The sequence below is a fragment of the Lineus longissimus genome, chromosome 19, assembly GCF_910592395.1.
Source record: "Lineus longissimus chromosome 19, tnLinLong1.2, whole genome shotgun sequence".
Classification (NCBI taxonomy): Eukaryota; Metazoa; Nemertea; class Pilidiophora; order Heteronemertea; family Lineidae; genus Lineus; species Lineus longissimus.
The window spans coordinates 1,090,174-1,111,855 of record NC_088326.1 but is presented as its reverse complement, the minus strand read 5'-3'; the positions used below and the strand labels follow the sequence as shown (position 1 = coordinate 1,111,855).

The 21,682-nt window shown below is 42.3% G+C and overlaps 2 protein-coding genes across 4 annotated transcripts; both read right to left on the bottom strand.

Moving 5' to 3' along the window:
• Positions 1-1,209: 1,209 nt before the first annotated feature.
• LOC135503219 (transcription elongation factor B polypeptide 3-like) lies at positions 1,210-9,029 on the bottom strand. Its single transcript, XM_064796682.1, has 11 exons — positions 8,946-9,029; positions 8,310-8,366; positions 6,009-7,976; positions 5,749-5,863; positions 5,376-5,465; positions 5,142-5,195; positions 4,893-4,990; positions 4,630-4,731; positions 4,322-4,400; positions 3,759-3,962; positions 1,210-3,535 (listed from the first exon to the last, which is right to left on the bottom strand). Exons 1-11 carry the CDS (start codon positions 9,018-9,020, stop codon positions 3,471-3,473), a joined length of 2,907 nt encoding a protein of 968 aa, XP_064652752.1. The 5' UTR covers positions 9,021-9,029; the 3' UTR covers positions 1,210-3,470.
• A 662-nt stretch (positions 9,030-9,691) lies between these two features.
• LOC135502938 (DENN domain-containing protein 3-like) lies at positions 9,692-20,986 on the bottom strand. Of its 3 annotated transcripts, none has more exons than XM_064796152.1 (25): positions 20,604-20,986; positions 20,130-20,472; positions 19,881-20,005; positions 19,565-19,710; positions 19,150-19,258; positions 18,792-18,989; positions 18,392-18,532; positions 18,017-18,174; positions 17,520-17,727; positions 17,043-17,179; positions 16,698-16,733; positions 15,198-15,372; positions 14,923-15,059; positions 14,541-14,713; positions 14,175-14,279; positions 13,667-13,859; positions 13,221-13,351; positions 12,843-13,011; positions 12,414-12,613; positions 12,129-12,247; positions 11,675-11,826; positions 11,199-11,335; positions 10,705-10,826; positions 10,304-10,426; positions 9,692-10,195 (listed from the first exon to the last, which is right to left on the bottom strand). In XM_064796152.1, exons 1-25 carry the CDS (start codon positions 20,697-20,699, stop codon positions 9,977-9,979), a joined length of 3,852 nt encoding a protein of 1,283 aa, XP_064652222.1. In that variant the 5' UTR covers positions 20,700-20,986; the 3' UTR covers positions 9,692-9,976. The 3 variants fall into 3 exon arrangements, with proteins under 3 accessions (XP_064652222.1, XP_064652221.1, XP_064652223.1); XM_064796151.1 differs by lacking the exon at positions 16,698-16,733 and adding an exon at positions 16,056-16,121; XM_064796153.1 differs by lacking the exon at positions 16,698-16,733.
• Between the last annotated feature and the right edge of the window lie 696 nt (positions 20,987-21,682).

Sequence of the window (21,682 nt, the reverse complement as noted above, 5' to 3'; positions counted from 1 at the left end):
TGATATCATTGCTAGTTTAGTGATAATTCACAAATATCGAAAAAATGATAATCTGCCCTCATATCAAAACTATTGGCTCATTTTACAAATGACAAAATCTTATGGGTAGATATGACTAATTTGGATCTACTTTCTGATTTTTGTGTGAAAACCTTATTAACCCATTGTTTGGCAAGCAACTGAAAATTAGCAATTTCCCAAAATATCGCTTTTTCAAAAAGTGCTTTCGGTAAATTTTTTACTATCAATTCCTGATACCATTTGAAAGAGCACCACTATAAACCTCTAGAACATCTGAAATAATCTTGGATTTTTGTACACAACAGGAATAAAACCATTTTTATCATCAAAAGATTTAAAATGGGCTTGATTATCAATTAGAATAGCTATCAAGTTGATATCGCAATGAAATTATGATAAGACCGTTTTGATCACTCACATTCAAAGACATTGCATGCCAAAATTCAGGTCAAAATTCCAGGTCCTTCAAGGTTTTTTCAAGATATTGTACCCCAGGACAAATCATCCAAGACGAATCTTAGTTATGTTAATGCGAAGGACTTGGCATACACTTACAGGTCCTTCAAACAGTTCATCCCAGGCAATATTTCCACAAGATCTATAAGGTTAAAGCACAATTCCTCCGATATTTTGTTCCCCAAGTCGTCTGCCCCATACTCATCCAAGACATTCTGTACCCTGGGACAAACCAGCTAAAGTCTTCCCAAGCACAACCTGGCCCATCCCTCAGACAAACCAGCATATCTGTCACATAGACAGGACAATTTAGACTTTGAAGACAAGGACAGGACAAATCATCCTGAGACAGATTGTCTAAACAGAACTTGGATGTTCAGCTAGCTGGAGACTTGCCACATTGAGGATTTTCATGTATGAGACAATTCATCTCAAGACAGTTTGTCCCAAAGAAACCTGGTTGTTCAGCTAGCTGGAGACTTGGAAAATTGAACTCAACTATGGATGTCCCAGAGTCCTCAGACAAACTGTCTGGAGGACAATAAATTGGCCACAAGACGAATTGTCCCGCACAAGGTTACTCATTTTCTCTTAGATGTTGATCTAGCTGGGACGAGTCATCAACCATCAACCCTTGAATGACCTTTCGTCGTCCTCATAGATCATGCGGTGAGGTGAAGTTTCCCATCTTTTGACCTCTGTGCTTTGCCAAAATAACATAAGAACACAAAATTTGTCAAATGCGAAACTTTATTTCCAGGGACCAGTGGATTCAATGAGGCTGTCTGGGCCCTTCTTCCAAACTTTACATCATACTGTAACAGAACAGATGACCTAAATGAAGGGGCTTTTAACAAATTAGCAATTTCAAGCAATTTTCGAGTAGAAAATAAGCTTTTCCGACAAAATTTCTCTATTCAGGTTGTCCAACAGTATGAAATCTTCATCCTTACAGGGATTATTATGTCAGGACAAAAAGTGGCTTGGAATGCTTCACCTCACCACCATCAGAATACATATTATGATAATGGAAATTTTGTACAGAGTGATTTAACAATCCGAGCACCAAGGAGGGGTTAATCCCCCTCAAAAAACATTCGTTTACTTTTTAAATATGGATGGGTTGTCCGACATGTAATAACAAGGAACATGCAGGAAAATGTAGTGCAGTTTCAAAACTTTTAAATGACATTACATGTAATAGTCATTCCAGACAGTTCTAATCAACGTCAAATTCTGCAATAAATATATCTCACACAATACAAAGGAACTATTATACATTTTGTAACAACCCTTAAGTTAAATATTGGGTATATTACCTTTGCCTAGTTAGGAATGAAGGGTTTGTAATGAAGAAATAAATAGGAACCTTGGGTTCACAAAACCACAAAGAGAAAATGCAAAATTTATCAAACAAAAAAAAATGTTGTCATGGGCCTGTGGTCAAAGGTACTATTGACCTGATGCCCATGACACTTAAACGCATTGTAAACATAATTTAAAGCATAAGTTAGTCATGCAATAACTATATCCATCCGTAACAAAGATCCATTTTTTCAGAGGACAGTTCATACTTCTCTGCTGACAGGAGCAGTGGGCATCAACACATACATGCACCTTTCAGCCAATGTGCAAAGATCATATAGGCACATGAGAACTTTACCGATCGACCGAGTAATAATGATTCAATTCATTGAATGTGCAATTGAATCTCTTGACAAATTAGAAAAGTTCTGATATTCGCAAATTATCTTTGGACATGGGCTGGGAGGTGACGTCACATCGAGACACCACATTCCATCCAACATCTGGTGGGCCACACCAACTATTAGATACAATTATAATTCAGTGAGATGAACAAAAAGTAAGTTGTTCGAAAGATTCCTGATCGTCTTGCAAAGGAATCTGTAAATACCGGTACCTGACAATTATGGGATGCATTATGACATCACGCCTACCTTCGGCATTACACAACATCCTCAGCACAGGTCAGATCCATATTTTTCAAAATAGTCAAGTTATATCAACTCAATTCAACAAAAGGGAATTGAATCCCTTGACCAATGAAAAAATATCTGATCTGTGCAAATTATGTTTTTGTATTGGCTGAAAGGTTAGGTAACAGAGTCATCACATTTTATCCCATAATTATCATTACTGCTCATATGTTTTTGTGAAATGACCATGCGCTATGTTCTTTTTTGCCTTTCAAAACAAAACCTAGCCCGATAGCGCACAAGTCCGCAGAGAAGCATATCCAAGCCTCAAGACCAGCACCCAATAACATCAAACATCTACTATACCAGATCAAGATCATTTATCCATCACAACTCACTGACTCAGACTACAATTTGCAACACGACTGACCAGCTTCCTAAATTATGCCTTGGACTAGATATACGAAAACCAATGTCATAGACGGCATTTTTTAGCACTTACCCAATTTGTCACTGCACCGGACAGAAAATAAGCTGGATCTCAGACTACAATTTGCAACACGATCTGACCTGCTTCCTAAATTATGCCTCGGACTAGATATACGAAAACCGATGTCATAGACGGCATTTTTTAGCACTTACCCTATTCAGTATTTGTCACTGCACCGGACAGAAAAATAAGCTGGAACTTCTCGATGTAAGTCATCATCAAGGGTCAGCTGACACTCAACACACATTTCAACAAAAGAAAACGACTACTGGGGCTAATATCAATACATCCGCTGTAAAGTTTCACGGAGAAAATAATATGTTCGGGTGCAGAGATTAATCTGCTCATTGGAGGCATAGCTCAATTCAACAAAGTTAAGAATTGACAAAAGTTATTGACATGACCATCCGTTGGTAAGTTCCTGATCAGCAATTTTTGTGTTACCATTTACGTGATTCCAATCGGGTACATCGAGTAACGAGTATCGAGTATTCCAAAATCGTACGTCCTAGTTTTAATATATCCTACAAAGTTGACGAGGTCAATGTCTGATGCAGCAGTATTATTTAACGTTTACATTTCTTCATCATCTTGAGTGTCTTTGCCATCATGGGAGCTACTTGCTTCGTCACTGAAACGGAAAGATCGCCAAGATTAGCAGAGCGTGGAACTGAATCCAGCAGCACAAAGTATCGCTGAGAGAGGGGAAACACAACCTTCAATACCAATGTATCGTGAAGGAGAAGCTATTTCAGGGCCCCCCTTTCCCCACCAGACTCTTGCTATAAACTATTGGGCACCATCACAGAAGTGGCCTACTACACTGGCAATAAAATCTACATTTTCCAACTTACTTTTCTGCGGCTTAAACATCTCCGCATGATCCGACGGTTTAACATATCTCGCTTTCCCTGGTCCTCCTCCATGACTAGAGAGCTTCGCGAGCGGATCTAAGTTTTTAATCATCGGACCTGCGGTACCCAGCTGCCTCTGTCTACGGAGAACTTCCCTTGGTGCCTTCGCTGCGCTGTCGACGAATGCTAATTTTGTGGTTCGGACTGAAACATAAAACGTTGCACTTACATGAGCTGCAAACCAGGTTGAACAAGCCCCTCGGTGTTGTAATATGTAATGGACCAGATAATACTAAGTATAGACCCCTTCAAAATGTGTTTATTTCTGCTCACTTAACAGGATCAGGGCACAATTTGCTCTGGACAGCCTGTCGTTGCTTCTGGTTTTGTGGCGGCCATGGAGTAGACCGTGAAATCATTAGGCCAAGGATCCAAAAACACGGTTGTAGACTATTTTCAGCAGAAGGGGTTGTGCAAATTTGGCCCATAATGGTCAATTTGGTGAAAACAGCAAGGCAATGCCACATGCAGTGAACCACGACAAAATCTCCGATGAAACTCACCAGGTAATTTTGCAGCCATGGACGCCGAAATATTCGTGGTCAGCTTCTTTAACCGGGCTTCCCGCTCATCATGCAGTCGCTGAAAAATGAATTGGAATTCAGTTCTCTCGTTGACCAAAAGGGGCTCTCAGGGTCTTATTCTCCAAATTCTCCCAAACAAATCAGTGATACTGGCATACAAATGTGCATAACACACTTAAAGAATGTGTCTGAATCGAAGCTTGATGAAAATTGGTTGAACTCATGCCATTAGGGAAGTATGGAGGCTAACAGAGCTTTTAAATTCTCAAGAATAGCAACATGATTACCAGGTATAATTCCCGCCAACTCTCCATCTCTTCCGGGCTGTACTTCCTGAAGTCCTTCTTGCAGTGCGTCTGCCAGAGTTCATCGCTGTCTTCCACCAGGTGCTGAAAATGTACAATTTTGCACCTATGAAATAGAAGTCGTATCGTGACATTCTGTCGCTGATAACAAAGATGAATTTCTTTGGCTCCACATGATGATAATCACTTAAAGATGAAGTTAGACACAGTGTCTGAATCTTTTCAACCGCCACGGGATAACTTACCGGATTATAATCCTCCAGAGTGTACAGTTGGCTCGGCGTACATTTCTCCAACACTGGTTTGATGATGTCATATGGCACTCCTCCGATGCATTCCAGGTCTGAAAGAAGTAGAGCAGACGTGATTGCATGAGATGTGACTTGGAAGATGCGTCGGCCAAGGATTAGGAGAGGATATTGAATCATTTTGATCAAAGACAACAATACGCAATTAAAAGGAACAGATTTTACGACTCATTAAGTTTTACTTACTTTCAAGATGGTTCATCAGGACCATCATACAAGCATCATAAAGACGTGGTACCTCTGAAAGACAAAACACAAAATCATCAGCAAATAGAGACGTGGAGGAATACAGTGCGATATATTGTTGCAAATTGCATTGCGAAAAAAAAGCCGTCATACTTGCATGTGTTGGCACGGCAGAAGTCATCTATTTACGGTAACTTTTGAAACTAAATACGAACGAGGATACTTCACACCTACCTGTTAGATATGTAGTAGTCTTTCTGCCGGAGTAGACCTGTGTCCTGCTCTTCTTTTTATTACTGAGGAAGTCACCCTCAACCTCGTGTTCTGAAGTAGAAAAAGACATTTACTCGGGGCTGGATGAAATGGCAAACGGAAAGGGAACCAAGGAATTTGTCTCTATTGCCTCGGTGGAATTCAAGCCACAGTCTTGATGAAACTTCACCAATTTTGATCTGTCTCAACGTGCTTTACAACAACCGCCAGTATGAAAGTAGCAGCGCGATTGCTGTTATACCTCTCCTGGTCACCGATCCACCGATGAACCACACTTGCTCTGCAGAGGCATTCCACACCACGACGCCCCATACGACTCAATACATTTACTTACTATTCGCATGCCTTGACTGTCCATCCATATCTGGGAAATGTAGCGGCTTATAATCTGGCTGCGTCGGCGGTAGGGCAGAGACAGAGGACAGAATGTCTCGCTGCGATAGCGATAGCTGTAAGGAACATTGAAGAGATTGATTAGTAAAGGAGTTTCATATACGTGACCTGCTCGCAACAGCAGGTGCTGGTCGCATACAGAGGAAAGGGAGAAATAAAGCTTTCACCATATTAGAGATTGTTTGAAGAAACCTGACTCACCTTCATGCTTGGCTGAGGAATATCCAGCGGCGACAAGGTCAACGTGGACCGGCGGGGCTTGAACTTTTTCCCATCAGGCGACTCTCCATCTTGCGAACGATTCCCGTCTGAACTTGTAATTGTCGTTGTTGATTTCTCCGAATCTTTTCCTCTATTATGGCTCGCGTGTCGGTCGTGTTTGGACGTTTTCTCAGACTTCGGTTTATCCCGATGTCCGTGACTGTGTTTATCATGGTTACCATGGTTACCATGAGACTTATGTGATTTATGTTTAGCCTTTGAACTCGATGATGATTTCGACTTCCCTGATTTCATCTTCGCTCTTGCATCATAGCTTAAAAAGTCTTCAAAACTTAACCCCTTTTGCTCCTGATCGGAACCGACCCATTCTTCCTCAATACCTGCACCACTGAAGTCTAACTCAGCATCAGAATTAGCCAGGCTTGTACTAGCTAGCGGGCTATATGAATACTTGTCATCATTGAGTGAGTTTTCCACTTTCACTTTCTTATTGGGCATATCAAAATCGGACACTTCAGCAGATCGTTTTTGTGATGAAGATTTGTGCGACTCGTGATTGTGCTTTTTTTCGTGATTTTTAGAAACATGTCGTTTTTCATCTCGTGTTTTAGATTCATTAAGTTTGTGTTCGGATACAGGCTGTGAATTTCGTGTCTTTTCCATATGTTGTTGATCACTTTTGTGCTCATGTTTTTGTTCACGTGATTTTGTATCATGGTGTTCACGTGTCAGAGAGTCAGTGGACCTATCACTGTCATGTCCGTGATTTCTAAACGCACGTGACTTATCACTTTTATGCTCACGACTTTTAGAATCGTTTTTACGTTCATTTTCGGAATCACGTGACTTATGACTCTTATGGTGATGATGTTTCGACTCATCACGTGATCTTTCTCTCCCGTCATGTGACCTGTCTTTTTTACGCTCGGTCGACTCATTTGACCGATGACTTTTACGCCCATCATGTGACCGATGTCCATGACCATGCTTATGTTCATGCTGACCATCATGCTTAGAATCATGCGTCCTTTCTCTAGAGGTGGGATTTGGCGAAACAGACATTTCACGTTTAGTTTTGAGAAGACTAGAATCATGGGTCCGAGAGTTCGGATTTGGCGAAACAGACAATTCACGTTTATTTTTAAGTACACTAGAATCACGTGTCCTCTCTCTAGAGTTCGGATTTGGCGAAACTGATATTTCACGTTTAGTTTTTTGCACATTATCAGGAATAGGCTTCGGTTTTGGTTTTGGCTTGACTAATACAGTCATAGCAGAATCCGGTGAGAATAACATCGGCTCATTTTCATACAACTTACTGATCTTTTTCTCACGTGCTATTCGGCGCTGTTCCCTTAGTTCCTCGATGCGGCGCTTCTCTGCCTTGAGTTTAGCGATCTCCGCCCGCTGCTTAGCTTCCCATTCAGCCACTCGGCGTTGATGCGCGATCTCCTTTTCATCAGCTTCCGCGTCCGAATCGTCATCTTTCAAACCCTTGAGAATATCGTTGTGATTTCTCGGCGGACTATCGTCATAATCACGTGATTTCGCTTTTGAAATACTCTTTGTCTTAGTTTTTCGCTTTTTCTTAGAAGTTGGCACAGAAACATGTTGAGTGGTACTTGTCACTTCGTCATCATCTGATGATGACGATTCTGATATTTCATGATGACGTGAATTTTTCAATTTATCTTTAAGAATTTGCAGCTCTTGCTTAAGTTTGGCCATGCGGGCATTTTCATTGACCAAATCAACGATGTCCATATCAGTTTTTCTAGTTGCTTCTCGTTCTGCTGCCTGCTTATCAGCCTCAGCTTTGGCCTTTTTCTCCTCGGTAACCGTCGTCGACACCAAGGTCTTCCAATAGGCGACCAGGGCTTTGGCCCTCTCGCCAACTTTTCCTTCTTGTTTTCTGAAGCCATTGACAAGTTTGCCAATACCAGTCGACTACAATGAAATGAAGGATACTTATGGTAATGATTACTGCATTCAACCCATGGAAACAAAGCAAAAGGATGTGCAGATGAGCTAACGGTCTTATGGAGGTTTCATACTGAAAGTGAAAGAGCACATTGAATTGGACCGTTGAAACAATTTTCTTTCAAAACATTGCATAGCAATATATCACTACTCTCCTTCTTTTTCAGCGTTCACTCTGCACTTGGAGGTGATTTTCCCCAGAGGGTATTCCTCTTCCAAGGTGGGATAAGCTATCACTACAACAATGCAGCATTAGGGAAAATCACTAGTTTGTGTGCCCATTGAGTAATGTTTACCTACCTGTAACAGTTCTACTGTCAGTTGAATCTTGCTGAGACTTTTGAAGACTTTCAGGAGCTGCAAAAAACAGTGTCGTATAAATGATGAGGCCGAGGGTGAGGGAGGTGGATACAACACGCAGGGGATGTGCGAAGATGTCCATCTCCGTGGCGTCCAATCATGATATCGACTTCATCTTTTTACTTTCAATAGACGAATTCGAAGATGTTTGTTTTTGCACTGACCAGTTTCTCATTGAGCAAAGGATCGCCGTGTCTCTGGGCATTGGCCATTGTCCAAAGTGAAAGTAGGCTTAGCCGGCCTAGGCTTTGGACGTGTTCCGAGTGTGCGCATTTGATTTTGTTTTGGCACTGATTCTTCTCGCTCACTAGCCCTATTAACGAAGAGCTCCCTATCAAGGCCTGAGCCTTCCCCATATTATTTACAATACACGTTGCAGTGCATTTATGCATGTACTGAAGCAACAAGTTGCATGCATTGCAATTTTGCATGCATTTTCATTTTGATGAAGAAGTTACAAATGAATGAAAGAGAAACTGCGCCAATAAATCGTTCTGCGCAATTTTTGCCGCTTAAAATTGCCTCAACTGAAGGGCCATATATTACTTATTCATTGCAATCCATAGGGACGCTTACAGTTTCAGGATTTATGCCCTCTGTCTCCAAATATCTCTTCATACATAAAATCTGAGCTTCCTTGGTCTGCGCCATCTTGCCCTCGTCTACAACCTCACCTCCAGGCAGGTCGAAATTTGAAGAGTACATTGCTGTAGTGTATTCACCGTACACTTAAAATCCTCTTATATTAGGGACGCTGTTGGTTTTTAAAGTGGGCGTGTCCCTTTTTGTCCTTTTCAGCATTTATTTATAAACATTATTGATAAATAAATATTGGAAGGACATATCGGGGACTGGTAAACATTATTAAATACACATTTGCGTCAGCACTATTCCAGAAAAACAGTGAGAAGTGGGCACGTAAAGAGTGCTGAATAAATTTTCGTCTTGTTTTTCGGTTATCACTCATCCACTCACTATCAGTTGCTTATCCTGGGGGCCAATTAGCAGTAGACATTACTTTATTGATATTGCAGCTGGAGTTTCTCACAGTTGTAAAAAATCTTAACCAGAAATCGAGAAGACAGTCTCCCGTCGTGTCACAACCAACCAATCTATATCCAAGACAAAATCACAACCAGACTGATGAGAACATTATGTGTGTCCTTCGGTGAAGTCACATCCAGGTTACAAAAGAAACCAATGTATGTCTTGTCTTGTCACATCCAGAGTAATGCTTGATGTCAGGTATGTCCTAAAGGAAAGTCTCAATCCTTGAAGACACAGGGTGTCACCGCATCGTAAAAATAAGCAAAGACAAATCCTTATGATAAGCTAACACATTCATGATTGCCAATTTATTCTTGAACATTGGAATATTGGAATAATATTGTAACAAGAATACAGATATGCATCAAGTATTTGGCCGAATGACAAGATTATTGACATAAGCACCGTTTTGGAATTATGACAACATCACCACCAATCCATTTTCGACGGTAATGACCACGATTTCAGAGTTGCAGCGATAAAAGTACTGGTTCGCAAGGCACTACACACACATGTACACAAACAGACATGTCCCGATGTATTCCAAATTCTTCACAAATTTACGGCTCCAATTCAAGAGACGCTGTTGCAGATTCCATCGCCGATGTCCGCCATATTGCAATCTTTCCATCCGACCCACCAGCACCACTGACCACGTATTGGCTCATGGCCGAGCACAGGGAGCGAATAGCATCGTCGTGTGCCTTCAGCTTCCTTTCCAAATCTAGCTGATGATAATCGAAGATGTACAGAATGCCTGCCTTCGATCCTGCCCAGATCTGAAAAGAAAGAGACAGCCAACTTAGTCTGAGCACACGAAGAAACCGATATCTTTCTACTTCAGTGTGTACCTCTACCGTAGGCACCACAACTCAGGAACTACATACTTTGTCACCTACAAGAACCATCTTGCTGAAGCCTCGGCAGTCCACCTCGAACACTTTGATAATTTCAAACGTCGTCGCATCCCAAACCACCATCTGTTTCTTCCGACTGCATCCGGTCCATACCTGGAACGGCAAAGTTTTAAGACACTGACTACAACGGCAGCACTAATTCAACTAAGTTCAAGGACTGAGGAATCTTGAGTGACCAAACTAATTCTATCATACCATATGCTCTGTACATGTGTGTCATATTTCAGTTGAGTAAGCCAAGTGGGCTTGTAGTTGTATGTAAACACTATAACGTCTGCTGAATTAGAGCTGTGTGTTCGACTGAATAAAGCAGACGGGTAACCAAAGTGCTCAAGACAGTCATAAAGGGTTAAGATGGACAATAATCTTACCTGTCCGTTGTCTGTGACTAGAAAACAATCCAACTCAACGACTCGGTTGTCTGCACCAGTGTATCTGACTTTCCCGAGAAGATCACCAGCCTGAGAGATGATGCGGATTTCATCTTTCACACCTGAAAAACAACGATACCTTAACCCTGAAGTACCAGTTCCTCCACGATCATTTGGAGATCAAACATTCGGACAAAATGTGTGGGAAAAATAAGAAGAGATGTTCTTCTTTATCAACGATAAGTCCAATGTTAAACTCATCTTTTTAAGCTGACGCCATGCGACCTGCCATGTTTGGTCCCCAAGGAGATTTGACCTGGGTGGCTACTTCTGACCTGGGTTGTCCACTCTTTGACATCATGGAATGGGTCTTCATTGGGAAGGCCACTGTGCTGGGTAACTCTGCTTGGTTCTCAACTGATAGGACAGCATTTCATGTCTCAGGGCACAGAACACCCATCAAAAGGAAGACGGGATAGGATGGAGATACCTACCACACCAGATACTGTCATCAATGATACTGATGTTCCTGAGTGAGTAGACGTCAGCCAGCTCTATCTGACGTAACTTTAACAACTGCTCTGCGTTCCAGATGATGATGAGACCATTCACGCTCGCAGAATAGACCAGGCTGAAACAATGAAACAGTAAATACTGACAGGTCTAAAACAACTTCATAGTGAGGGAGAGGGCTGGTGGGATCTGGTTGTTAAGATGTCAGACTCAAATCTGAACATCAAGGGTTCAATATCAGGCCAAGACCTATTGCTTGAGACCTCGGGCAAATTATACATACTTTGCTTTGATAACATTGTCCTTAACAAGACATAAAAATGGGTTTCCTTCCACCCGTATTAGGCAGTCGTCCAATCGTTGCGTGTCCAGGCAAAAAGGCATGTTTTGGGGACAACTTGCCACAGGATTCTTGCCTGACTTGTAAAGACCAGAGTTAAGGTTACCGGAAATTTACGTTTTGTCTTGACTAGACGTGATGTAAGAGATCATGTGATAGTGTTCCTTCAGCTGCTGGTTGCAGACCTTGGACGTCATGTCAATCACATAGATGACACCATCAAGTGACCCCGCCCACACGCTACTGTCGTCAACGTTGAGGAGGCTCACCTGAAAGAATAACCAATCTGTATAGTGGCGACAATGGCCCATTACGCTGCGTATCTAACAGCTGTTGCCCAGTGGACTTGTGGCGTTGTTTCCATACAAAGGTCCAAATTTTTGTTTGGTGTGTACCAAGATCACAACAAAACAAGGATGTGATGGCACAGACAACATAAGAATGTCAAGTTGTACAAGGGAGTGGGTGAAATGAGCGACTGCTGCTGTAAACCTGATGTCTAAGAACACCATAAGTTGTGCGTTCTCTACGGGACAGATCAGCATCTTTCTCAAAACTTGTAAACACTTACCACCATGTGATTTGCCAGTGGTATCTCCGACTCCAGTAGCCAAGTACTGGCATCGTACACCTTGACTTTCCCATTGCTCATCCCGCACCATAGCTTCGGTCCGCGCTCTGAGGCGTTGTCTGCAAGAAAAGGATCACATGAGATGACCAAATAGTTATCATAGAATTTAAAGATTTTGGGCATACAACAAGAGTGATCAGTCTCTGCCAAACAAAACTCATTGCATTTCCCCAAGTAATAGAGACCACCAGCATATCTATAATAAGTTTGGGCAACTGAACTCACATCCTGGAGTATAGAGTAACACCTCCACACCACTCTTTTCAGTCTCCCTGATGTTCGGATTCAGACGATGCTGCAGTATTTCCTTCGTGACAGGATCCGGCAGCACAATCCCACCATCTTTTATCTGTTTGGTGAAGTGACAAAGACCATCGGCCGCCTTCTCCAAGTTCTGGTGATGACTGGCGACAGGTTCATTCCCACTGAAACAAGAAGACAGAAGTTAGACTTCCTAGTGATGTGGGGGGGGTCTTTTGATTGAAGATAAGTCACTGGGATTTGACGCAGGTTCACTTCTGGCTGGTAAATAAACAAAATTGAACTATCAACGTTCCGACTTTAGACATAAAAGAAACAAGGTATTTCAAAGCCACATCAGGAAAAGAGCTCCGTTGACTGTCAATCTGGTTGAACAAGCTCCGTCAAGATTACCTTCTGATGACTGCATCCAGCAGTAGAACATTGAGAGCAGCCTGCTGTATGATGCCGGGGTCCTTGAGCTCGTCTGCGATGACGAGCCCACTCCGCATCTCCTCAATGAGCAGGTACCACTGGTTACGTTCCTCCTTCAGACAAGCCATGAACGGCGCCTTTTTCTTGTCTGAAAACCAAAGGTTGATTGAATGAATGTCCTTGGTCAATCAAGTCAGTTAGGGGCAGTGCAAGTAATGAGTACCTTTAACTGGGTCAGTTACCTGAACATACTTTGCAGTCGACTTCACTCTGAATCTCTATGGCATCTATCCTGATATGGAAAGAGTTCCCAATAACCAATGTACCGCCTTACCCTTTACCTAAAGACGCCCTCACCTTTGTTATGAATCTTGATAGCGTCGACACTGATGAGGAACGCATTGACCTGAATCTTCTCGAGGTTCTCGACATCTCGTAGTCGTATCACCTCAACGTAATTATCAGAACCCTGCTGGATGTAGAACAGCCTGAAGTGTAATAAGTTTCCCTGTGAATCAATTTGTAAGTCTCAAGGAGGCATCAAGTTAGCTTACAAGTTTCATTTGGGATTACTGGTATATCCAATGCACTCTAAATGTTCCATGATAACCTGTCCTGCAGTGAAGACTTGTCATAAAGGCAACCATTTGCCTCGTTAATGACAGGTTGATGGCATGTTCAACGACTGCTGATAAGCTTTTTCCAATGCAGCTGGTTGGTTGACCACCATCTTGTTGAATACTGATACAAACTTTCACCTCACCCGATGCAAGGCAAGTGCAAATCATCAATCATTCAAATACCTTTTCGATGTGAGCATCATCCTTCCGCTGCCTTTATCAGTCTTGATGAGTGACGAGACCTTCATGACACCTTCATTAGCATCGAGCATGTCATCGGGAGTATTCAAACTCAGACACTGATCTTCATTCTCCTTCCAACACTCGTAGAAAATCTGAAATGTGTCCTTGTCAACGAGAAACTCCTGCTGGCCACCTGAAACAGAGAAATTCGGGTACGTTTTTACATCTAAATATAATGGGGACAAAAAAGAATGCCAGAGATGACATTGGTGGTTACAATCAGTGGTGTTCCTATCAATAAGGCAAATCAGGCCAAATTACTTCAACATTGGTTGATCTTTAGCCTGCTCTGGCAGAGGTGCTCAAGAATAACCAAGAAGGTTGTACCATTCACCCAGAAACCCTAACTTGGGATCTCTCCAGGCTCAACCCCAACTCCACGGTGGACTCAGTCTCCATTGGCTTAAAGCTCCTCAATCAAGCCAAACTAGAATCAAGAAAGACTCACTCTGCAACGTCTTGCCAACAGTGAGAGCATTAAAGAGCCTGAAGATCGTGTCGCGGTCTCCTGCAATCTCTGCCAGCTGTATTTTCTCTTCAAAGGCATAGAAAGCTGAAATGGATGGCAAAATTTGAACAAAATGCACAAGTCAGAGCGGGGAGTACTTTTGTGTGAATGGTACGCAGGATATTCGAAGACGACTTATAAGAATAGAGAGGGAAACCAGCCTGACCACAAAGCTCTAGGACTCTGTCGTGGATCTCTCTAGGACAGTTGACTTTGTTACCGAAAACAGAATGACTGTCTAGTGTGCATCTGAAATATTCTGAATGCAGAAGAAGAAGAATCTGAAAGCGTTTAATATGTACTCACTGACGTCTTCCTCAGGTACGACGTTTACTTCAATCTGGATGTCTTGTTCTTCTTCCAGGGGGACCAGGTTATTGGACACCTTATTCAACATGTACGTCTTGTAGATGGACGATTCCGTCAGCTGTTCGGATTGGTTGGTGTGGTTTAACATGGCCAGTGTTTCATCGAATACACTAGGAAACACAGAATACAAGTTTTAAATTTAAAGACGAATAGATCACTTATGCTGTGAACTTTTAACCACACTGTGAGCTTTTCCACTTCAGTCCGAAATGGTATATCATCATTGACAATTGTAACAAGTTTGCGTTATGACGGTGTTAAATTTTTGGGTCAATTGCACATTTGTCTGGAAAGAAACCCTGTCTGTCATGGAACTTACGCTGATGGATAAAGCCTTGTGTCCTGAGCACCGAGGCTATGAAAGTCCTCAAGGCTCTCGATGAGGTGTCCCAGGGCGAGGTTGACCATTCCGCGTAGGTAGAGGCAGGACGCACGAAGACTAGCAGATTTTGATGACTGAAATGAGGTAAATTGTTGGATTCTGTTAGCAACATTCATGAAGATAACTAGAAGGCTGAATTAGGAGGCCTGGGTTGACCTTAATATGCTTTGAACATGCTGGCAAGGACAGGATCGATTTGAGCCCAAACTTACGTCAATTTTTCTTGTAAATTCCATGATGCATCGCTCGAGGAAATGTTTTGCACCAGGACCCTCCTGGATGTACCGCGGTAAGACCATAACCTCGATATCGACTTCATTTGAAGCAATCAGCAGAGAATATGACGTCGACTGTCGTCTGGCTGATAACGACACTGCTGGTCGAACACTGAAAAATCAAAATCGAATTGTTCGGTTGAATATTCAAGCACTGGCTCGCCATTCAAATTCTATCAAAGACAATCCTGAGTAATGCTGCAATTTGTGATTAAACTCCGAACTAAAGGCTGACTGCTGCTATTCAAGCTGTAGGATTAACGAAACTTCTCAAAAGAGATGTTCGTATTGATAGCAGAAGGTAACTTGAAATGACTCTTTTTCAAGGTTTGGACCTTCCCGATTGCATTCTTTATTTATCAAGTGCACAGTAGACTGTAGGGCTATAGGGGTAAACTTCTTACATTGGGAATTACTTTATTTACAAGGATTAGGATGCGATCTGCAGGAGCAAAAGGATTAACAGATAATCTAAGAGAGAATCCACCCATGAAATTACCTCGAATATATAAAGTCTGAAGTGTTTTAGAATAGAAATCAATACCTCTGTCAGAATTGGTTGTCTCACCAAAAACAGCTCAGGTGGAATTGTCATTTTGCCCAAAACCTTGAGTACCACTCCTGGGTGGTCACAAATTTTAGCTCAATCCTCGGAGCATTTGGAGAGACAACCAATACCTCAATTCTCAGTATCAGTTCCTTCAAAAGCAGCTGCATTATTCAAAGGCATGAAATTTACATCAGCCAGGCATGGATTGACAAGCTTAGCAAAAGTGAGGTTAGCAAACTGGCTACCGTAACTGATCCATCACACTACTGTGTTTCTGTCTCCGACTGACTCGAGGAGAATCAACCACGCTACTGAAAATTGTCACCACAGCAAAAACGTAATTTTTAGAAAATTGGTAAAAATTGACGAGGCATCGATTAGTTTAGTGATTAAAAAGCGACGTGCTTGATAAGTGAATCATGTACCGTAACTTATCCGTGTTGTCCTTTACTTGTGTCCGCGCCTTGGAGAAATCATATCACTGAAAATTGGTATATCAGCAAAAAAATTAACTTTGCCCAACCTGTACATTGGAAGACTCTTAAATCGTTTTTTGTCAAAAAGTTGGTCACGAACAATGTTCACCCATTAGAAAGTCAAATCTACTAACGCAATGATAGCCATATGACTTAACTATTCACGTTTCTGACTTCATTGGTTAGTCCCCTCTCCTTATTAGATCTGAGAAAGCTACCATTTTGGAAGCTGAAGGCTAGACGGTTTGCCCCCCCATCCCGGAGACTACCGTAATGGTTGTAAGCTACTGGATCACCACGAGGAAGAGCTTATAGGAATTTGGAATAATGATCTATTAAGAATTTATCAAACAATCTGATGGATAATTTAGAGGGGAAACTCTCGAATGAAAATGGTGTTTTTCCGTCTACCTTCCAAACCTTCTGCTTCTCCTCATGCTAGAACGACTGTTCAAAGACGAGATGAAAATTCAAGAAAGTAAGAAATGACTGGGATTCATTTCCTATTAACAAATCTACAAAGTCTCTATAAATAATTGAAAGGATAGAATGATATCTAGCAATAACTTGCAATAATCTTAAAACATAAGTCAGTTCCAGTAGTAAAGTTTTGCTTGAGTGAAAATGAAAAGTTGAGTTATCGAAAAGTACTAATAAGATTGGTGCTTACTCAAAGAAGTGAAAGTAAAATGGAGAAACAATAAACTATGCACCAAAGACCAACTCACAACATCTATTATTCATTTTGTAACTTACTTTTCTCCCTTGTCTGTGATCATCCCGATGGACGGCCGCAGCACCGACTTTGTCCTGTCCTCCAACGCTGTCCAGTAGTCTCTCTTCTGGCCGAGTCGTTCTCGGAGGAATCGGTTGAACATGTCCGTCTTGACAACCTGATAGAGAAAAAACTTTTACAGATGTGCCGAGTTGCTTTCAGTTGATACATCACTTTGTGTATCATCCTTGTTGGGTGATCTTTTATAAGGAACAACCACCAGAATGTGCAACCTCTGGCTGAACCTACCCCAATCTCACCTAACTCTACCCATCATGTCCTGTCGTAACCCCAATCCATCCCAACCCACCCATCATGTCCTGTCCTTATCCCAATCCACCCCAACCCAACCCTGCGACCACCCGGAACTACACTTTTGATGAGGCAACACTTCCCAAAACACACCAGCTTTGTAAAATACCCCACTCCCCACATTTGCCCTCGGTCGAAGGACTCACGTCTTGGTAAAACTGCCTATCCTCTTCCGCCTGTGATTGAAGGAACCCCTCCATATTGAAATAAGATCGCTCCACATTCAAGTTGAACGTCACCTCCCTGAATAAGTTCACCATCAGCTCCAGGGACGCGGCTAAGATGTCGCGATGGAATTGCTGCGTATGTTTCTGCCTGGCAGCCATTGCTTCTTCCGCCGATTGAGGTGATGGGCTGGAGACAACAATTGAGATGGTCAAGGTAAATTAGGAACATGGGTGTCTGTCTTTCTGCCTTTACTCTTTTGTTGCATGCCCCGATGTCTGAGAGATTAATCAGTCTTGAAGCTCCATCGCAGCTGGAGAGTAGGAGTCCACCACAGCCCACTGTCCATTTTGACGGTACCTTTGCTTGCCCCTGGCATTGGCACTAGGTACAAGGAACTTCGATCTTACACTTTATGTGAAGGACAAACCAATTTAGAGGTTGGTGTCTACTCATCTTTCCCCTCTAACCAGCATACCTTCTAACTTCTTCCAGTTCATAATGTAGTCGAGCTCTCTTGCAAACTTCCCTAAACTTGGTCGCTGGCTCAACGGGTATGTCTGGAATGCTGCATTCGATTGTTTCGCAAATGTGGACAGTGCCATTGTCAATGTCGACCGTCACAAGACCTTCAACCTACAAAAGACATGCGATTCCATCTTTGGCCAGAGGTGGCGTCTACACAAGCTTCTCCTGTTTCTCACTATGGCAACATTGCTAACCCTGGCATAGACACCAAGGGGAAAAGTTTAGGTGACACCTAAATGTAAGCAGACAATGTCAGTTGAGAGATTTGCTCAAGCCGTCAAAGTCCTAAGCAACTTGGTTGAAGGAAAACATATTTGAGACCAACCTGTTCAATTTCGTCTCTGTGTGAGGAGTGGCATCCAAGGATGTACGTTCCTGGTGCATCAATCAATTCGAGCAGACGATCAGGGAGGACGGGAACATAGGTGAATCTCCAATGGAACGGCAAGATGAAGGAGAGAAAACTCTGAAAAAAAGTAACGCAGTATTAGGAACTCAATTGGTTCGTGATCTGAAAATTATGAGTTGAGTTGGACAGTTCTTGTCCCTAAAGTGGTCAGCACGTGATGTGATTCTTAACTTGGCCACTAGGGGGCTGAAACTGAAAACATAACAAGCTTAACATCTTGCTTATAAGTGATTCCTAAGTGAAATTGCAACGGTAAAGCGCCGAGGTGAAGACACTCATCAAAAGAATTGAAATAGACAATAGTCAATGAGCTCACCTCTGATATGACCGTCAAAAGTGCATAGTTACTGGACATGAAGACAATTCGCTGCATCGTCAGGAGGCAAGACAAGATCCTCAGGATGGTGTCGAGAGAAAAACAGAAAAAGACGCAGCTTAGCGGAATGTCCACGACTGGTTTGTCTGGGTAGTCACTTGGGTGGAGCAGGATCTTAGCACCAAATAAATCGAATGTCTGAAAAGAGGAAAAACTCTCGATACTGAAGATTCCTAGGTCAACCAATGAATGGTCTAGCATCGGCAATTCTTCTTTTAGCTGTTGTTCCTCAGTCTTTATTTTCATTACCTAAAGCACTTGATACCCTGGCCACGCAGGGTTTGACTCAAACACTCACCAGTCCTAATCGTCCAGCAGGTGGCACTGGCGTCATGGTCACTCTGATTGCCAACTCCTTCAGGTACGAGGACAAGTCTTCAGGGTTGTACCCGATACGTGGCACAATTCTGAAAATCAGATAATAACATTGTCACAATACTACCAACCTCACAATGCTGAAAAGTATTCACATCTATTGGGCTCGATAAGACATTCAAAATCATCTCCATGGCAACTTAGTTCACCCAACCAAAGGTTTTTTGGCTTAAATGTCTATAGAGCACTAGATCTCACCAGTGTATTGAGCAACAGTGGCTGCCTTTGAAAACAAACAAAATATCTCCCATAAATTGGATGCACTTTCTTAGTCTTCCTGAGACCTATGATGCTCCAAGGAGCAGCCTATCCCAATCTAATTGGTGTTTCTGACTTACGTTGACAGACAGTCCTTCAAGACTGTGAGATACGGATACTTTGATATAAGAATCAAACAGACGGGAACATAGCACTTGACCTCATCGCTCTCCTGAGTAACACCGGCGTCTTCATGCTGAAGGTTAAATGTTGCCCCACTTCGAGACTGAAATAGCAATTAGATCAGATTAAGACACAGGTATGATGCGAGTGAGACACATCAGTTAGGATGACCCAGCAACAGGGCTCCTCTTCACAACAAGACCAACCTCAGCTTGAGCAGAGTGTGTTGTCCACAACCAGCTAAAACAAAGCCATTCATGAACCAAATGTTACCTTTTTTGCAATGAAGGGCCTGTATAGAGTAAGACATGTAGCATATGTGCGATTTCCAGTGATATCGGTCAGGACTTGGTATTGTACTTGTTCTGGACTCTTAATGGAAGAAACATATGCTCCTTCTGCAATAAACAAGAGAAAAGGTCAAGAATTTGGTAAATCAAAAACAGATTTCAAATTTTTAACAGATTGCGTAGGCCTTTAATAACCTATTGACTTCTGAAATATTCCTACTTCAACCATTACCTGGGAAACACAAAGTTGGCAACGAATTCACAATATCTGGTGAAATGATGACTTCAGCACTTGGAGTTGGTTTGGACGATATCCTACGACTCTGGCGACGGATGGCTAAATGATCCGTTGGAATAGTCGAAAATTTTCTTGACATTCTCTTCCTCATCATCAAGCTGTTTTCGTTGCGCCCATGTCCCTTTCTGCGGTTTGGGTTCATCTCTGGAGGAGGGTAACGCCAGTCTGTCTGCATCTGCGCTTGGGGAAATGTGGCCGTGGTCTTGGTGATGGCTGCGATAACCTGTGGGTCGAACCTTTCATGGTATATTCCATGGATGCTCAGGTCATCTGGATCCTGGAAGGCAAGTTTCAGAAAGTAATGAATGGCAAGGACCTTAAAAGTCTCCCGAGCAGGAATTGGAATTGTTTATGTATTGTAATGAACTATGATAAAAATGAACTAATGAGAAAGCAGGCTAAACTTACTGCTGGCTCATTCGAAGGATGGAGTCCCGAGTCCATATCCATGCCAACTGCAACCAACATCTCTGCCAGGCAGTTGTGAAGTTTGGTAGACATCATTTTTGCTGCCTGTCACTTATAATGTCATCTGAAATGTGGGTAGGCCTATGACTGAGTACAGTAACTTGAGTAAGGGACTTCCGACTTGTCCAGGCCAGGGACACGGAGTACAGTCGAGATCCGATCCACACGTACTTCACCGTTCACGACTTTCTCTCTTTATTTATTATCACTATTTTCATTCCACGACATTTCTATATATGCCATGAACCAGGAAGAATTGACAGACCGAGTGTTAGGTCAAAAAATAAGGTTACATGTCAGTGAAATGGTGCTAATTGCGAAAAGCAAGGAGGATACCGCGGTGACGTCACATCACGTGATCCCGACCCATATTAGTGATCGCTATGGCCAATCAGATTCAGTCTACTGACAGCACCAGCGCTGAACACATCTCCACGTCTCACTGTCTGGTGCGCTCCTGTACACAAAAACACCAATAGACATGAAATATTGCAATACCTAGTATGGATTCTTCCTGTGTAAAATAAAATTTACAGAGCAGATTAACTTCCACGAATAAAAAAGACGTTTGGCGTGGCTGAAGTGCGGAAATAATGTCTCCGCTAAAATACACTACGAAATACACTAGGCAATGCACTACGCAATATACAGTAGAGATGCAGTTGAGTTTGTTATTGTTTTGACTTAGAAGCCCGCCCATATCATAATATATTCATGTATTCATGAAGTATGAACTCATTTCTGTCCCATACAACTCTAAGAACAGTCAATTTCTCCTTAAATCATCACCGAAACCGCGATATCCGCAGGAAGATTTCGTTCTAGTGTCCGAAAATGCATGATCTTACAGGGGCGCTAACTCGACAAATAGAGGGGATCTATGGGGATCTATGCGAGTTTTAGGTATTACAGGTCTCGAACTTGTAAAATCTGTAAACATGCCTCCAAATCCCATTATGATAATGAAGAGATTGCCCTATATCTGGGAGACTGTTTTGAAACCATCGCTAATTTTGGAA

Coding starts and splice junctions, on each gene's coding strand:
- LOC135503219 (XM_064796682.1), bottom strand. CDS start 9,020: ATGGCGCAGACCAAGGAAGCTCAGATTTTATGTATGAAGAGATATTTG. Junction 5,196..5,375: donor GACTACTACATATCTAACAG/GTAGGTGTGAAG, acceptor TTTGTCTTTCAG/AGGTACCACGTCTTTATGAT. Junction 4,401..4,629: donor GTTGGCGGGAATTATACCTG/GTAATCATGTTG, acceptor TTCATTTTTCAG/CGACTGCATGATGAGCGGGA.
- LOC135502938 (XM_064796151.1), bottom strand. CDS start 20,699: ATGATGTCTACCAAACTTCACAACTGCCTGGCAGAGATGTTGGTTGCA. Junction 14,280..14,540: donor CGTACCTGAGGAAGACGTCA/GTGAGTACATAT, acceptor CATCCATTTCAG/CTTTCTATGCCTTTGAAGAG. Junction 12,614..12,842: donor CTGGATGCAGTCATCAGAAG/GTAATCTTGACG, acceptor TTCTTGTTTCAG/TGGGAATGAACCTGTCGCCA.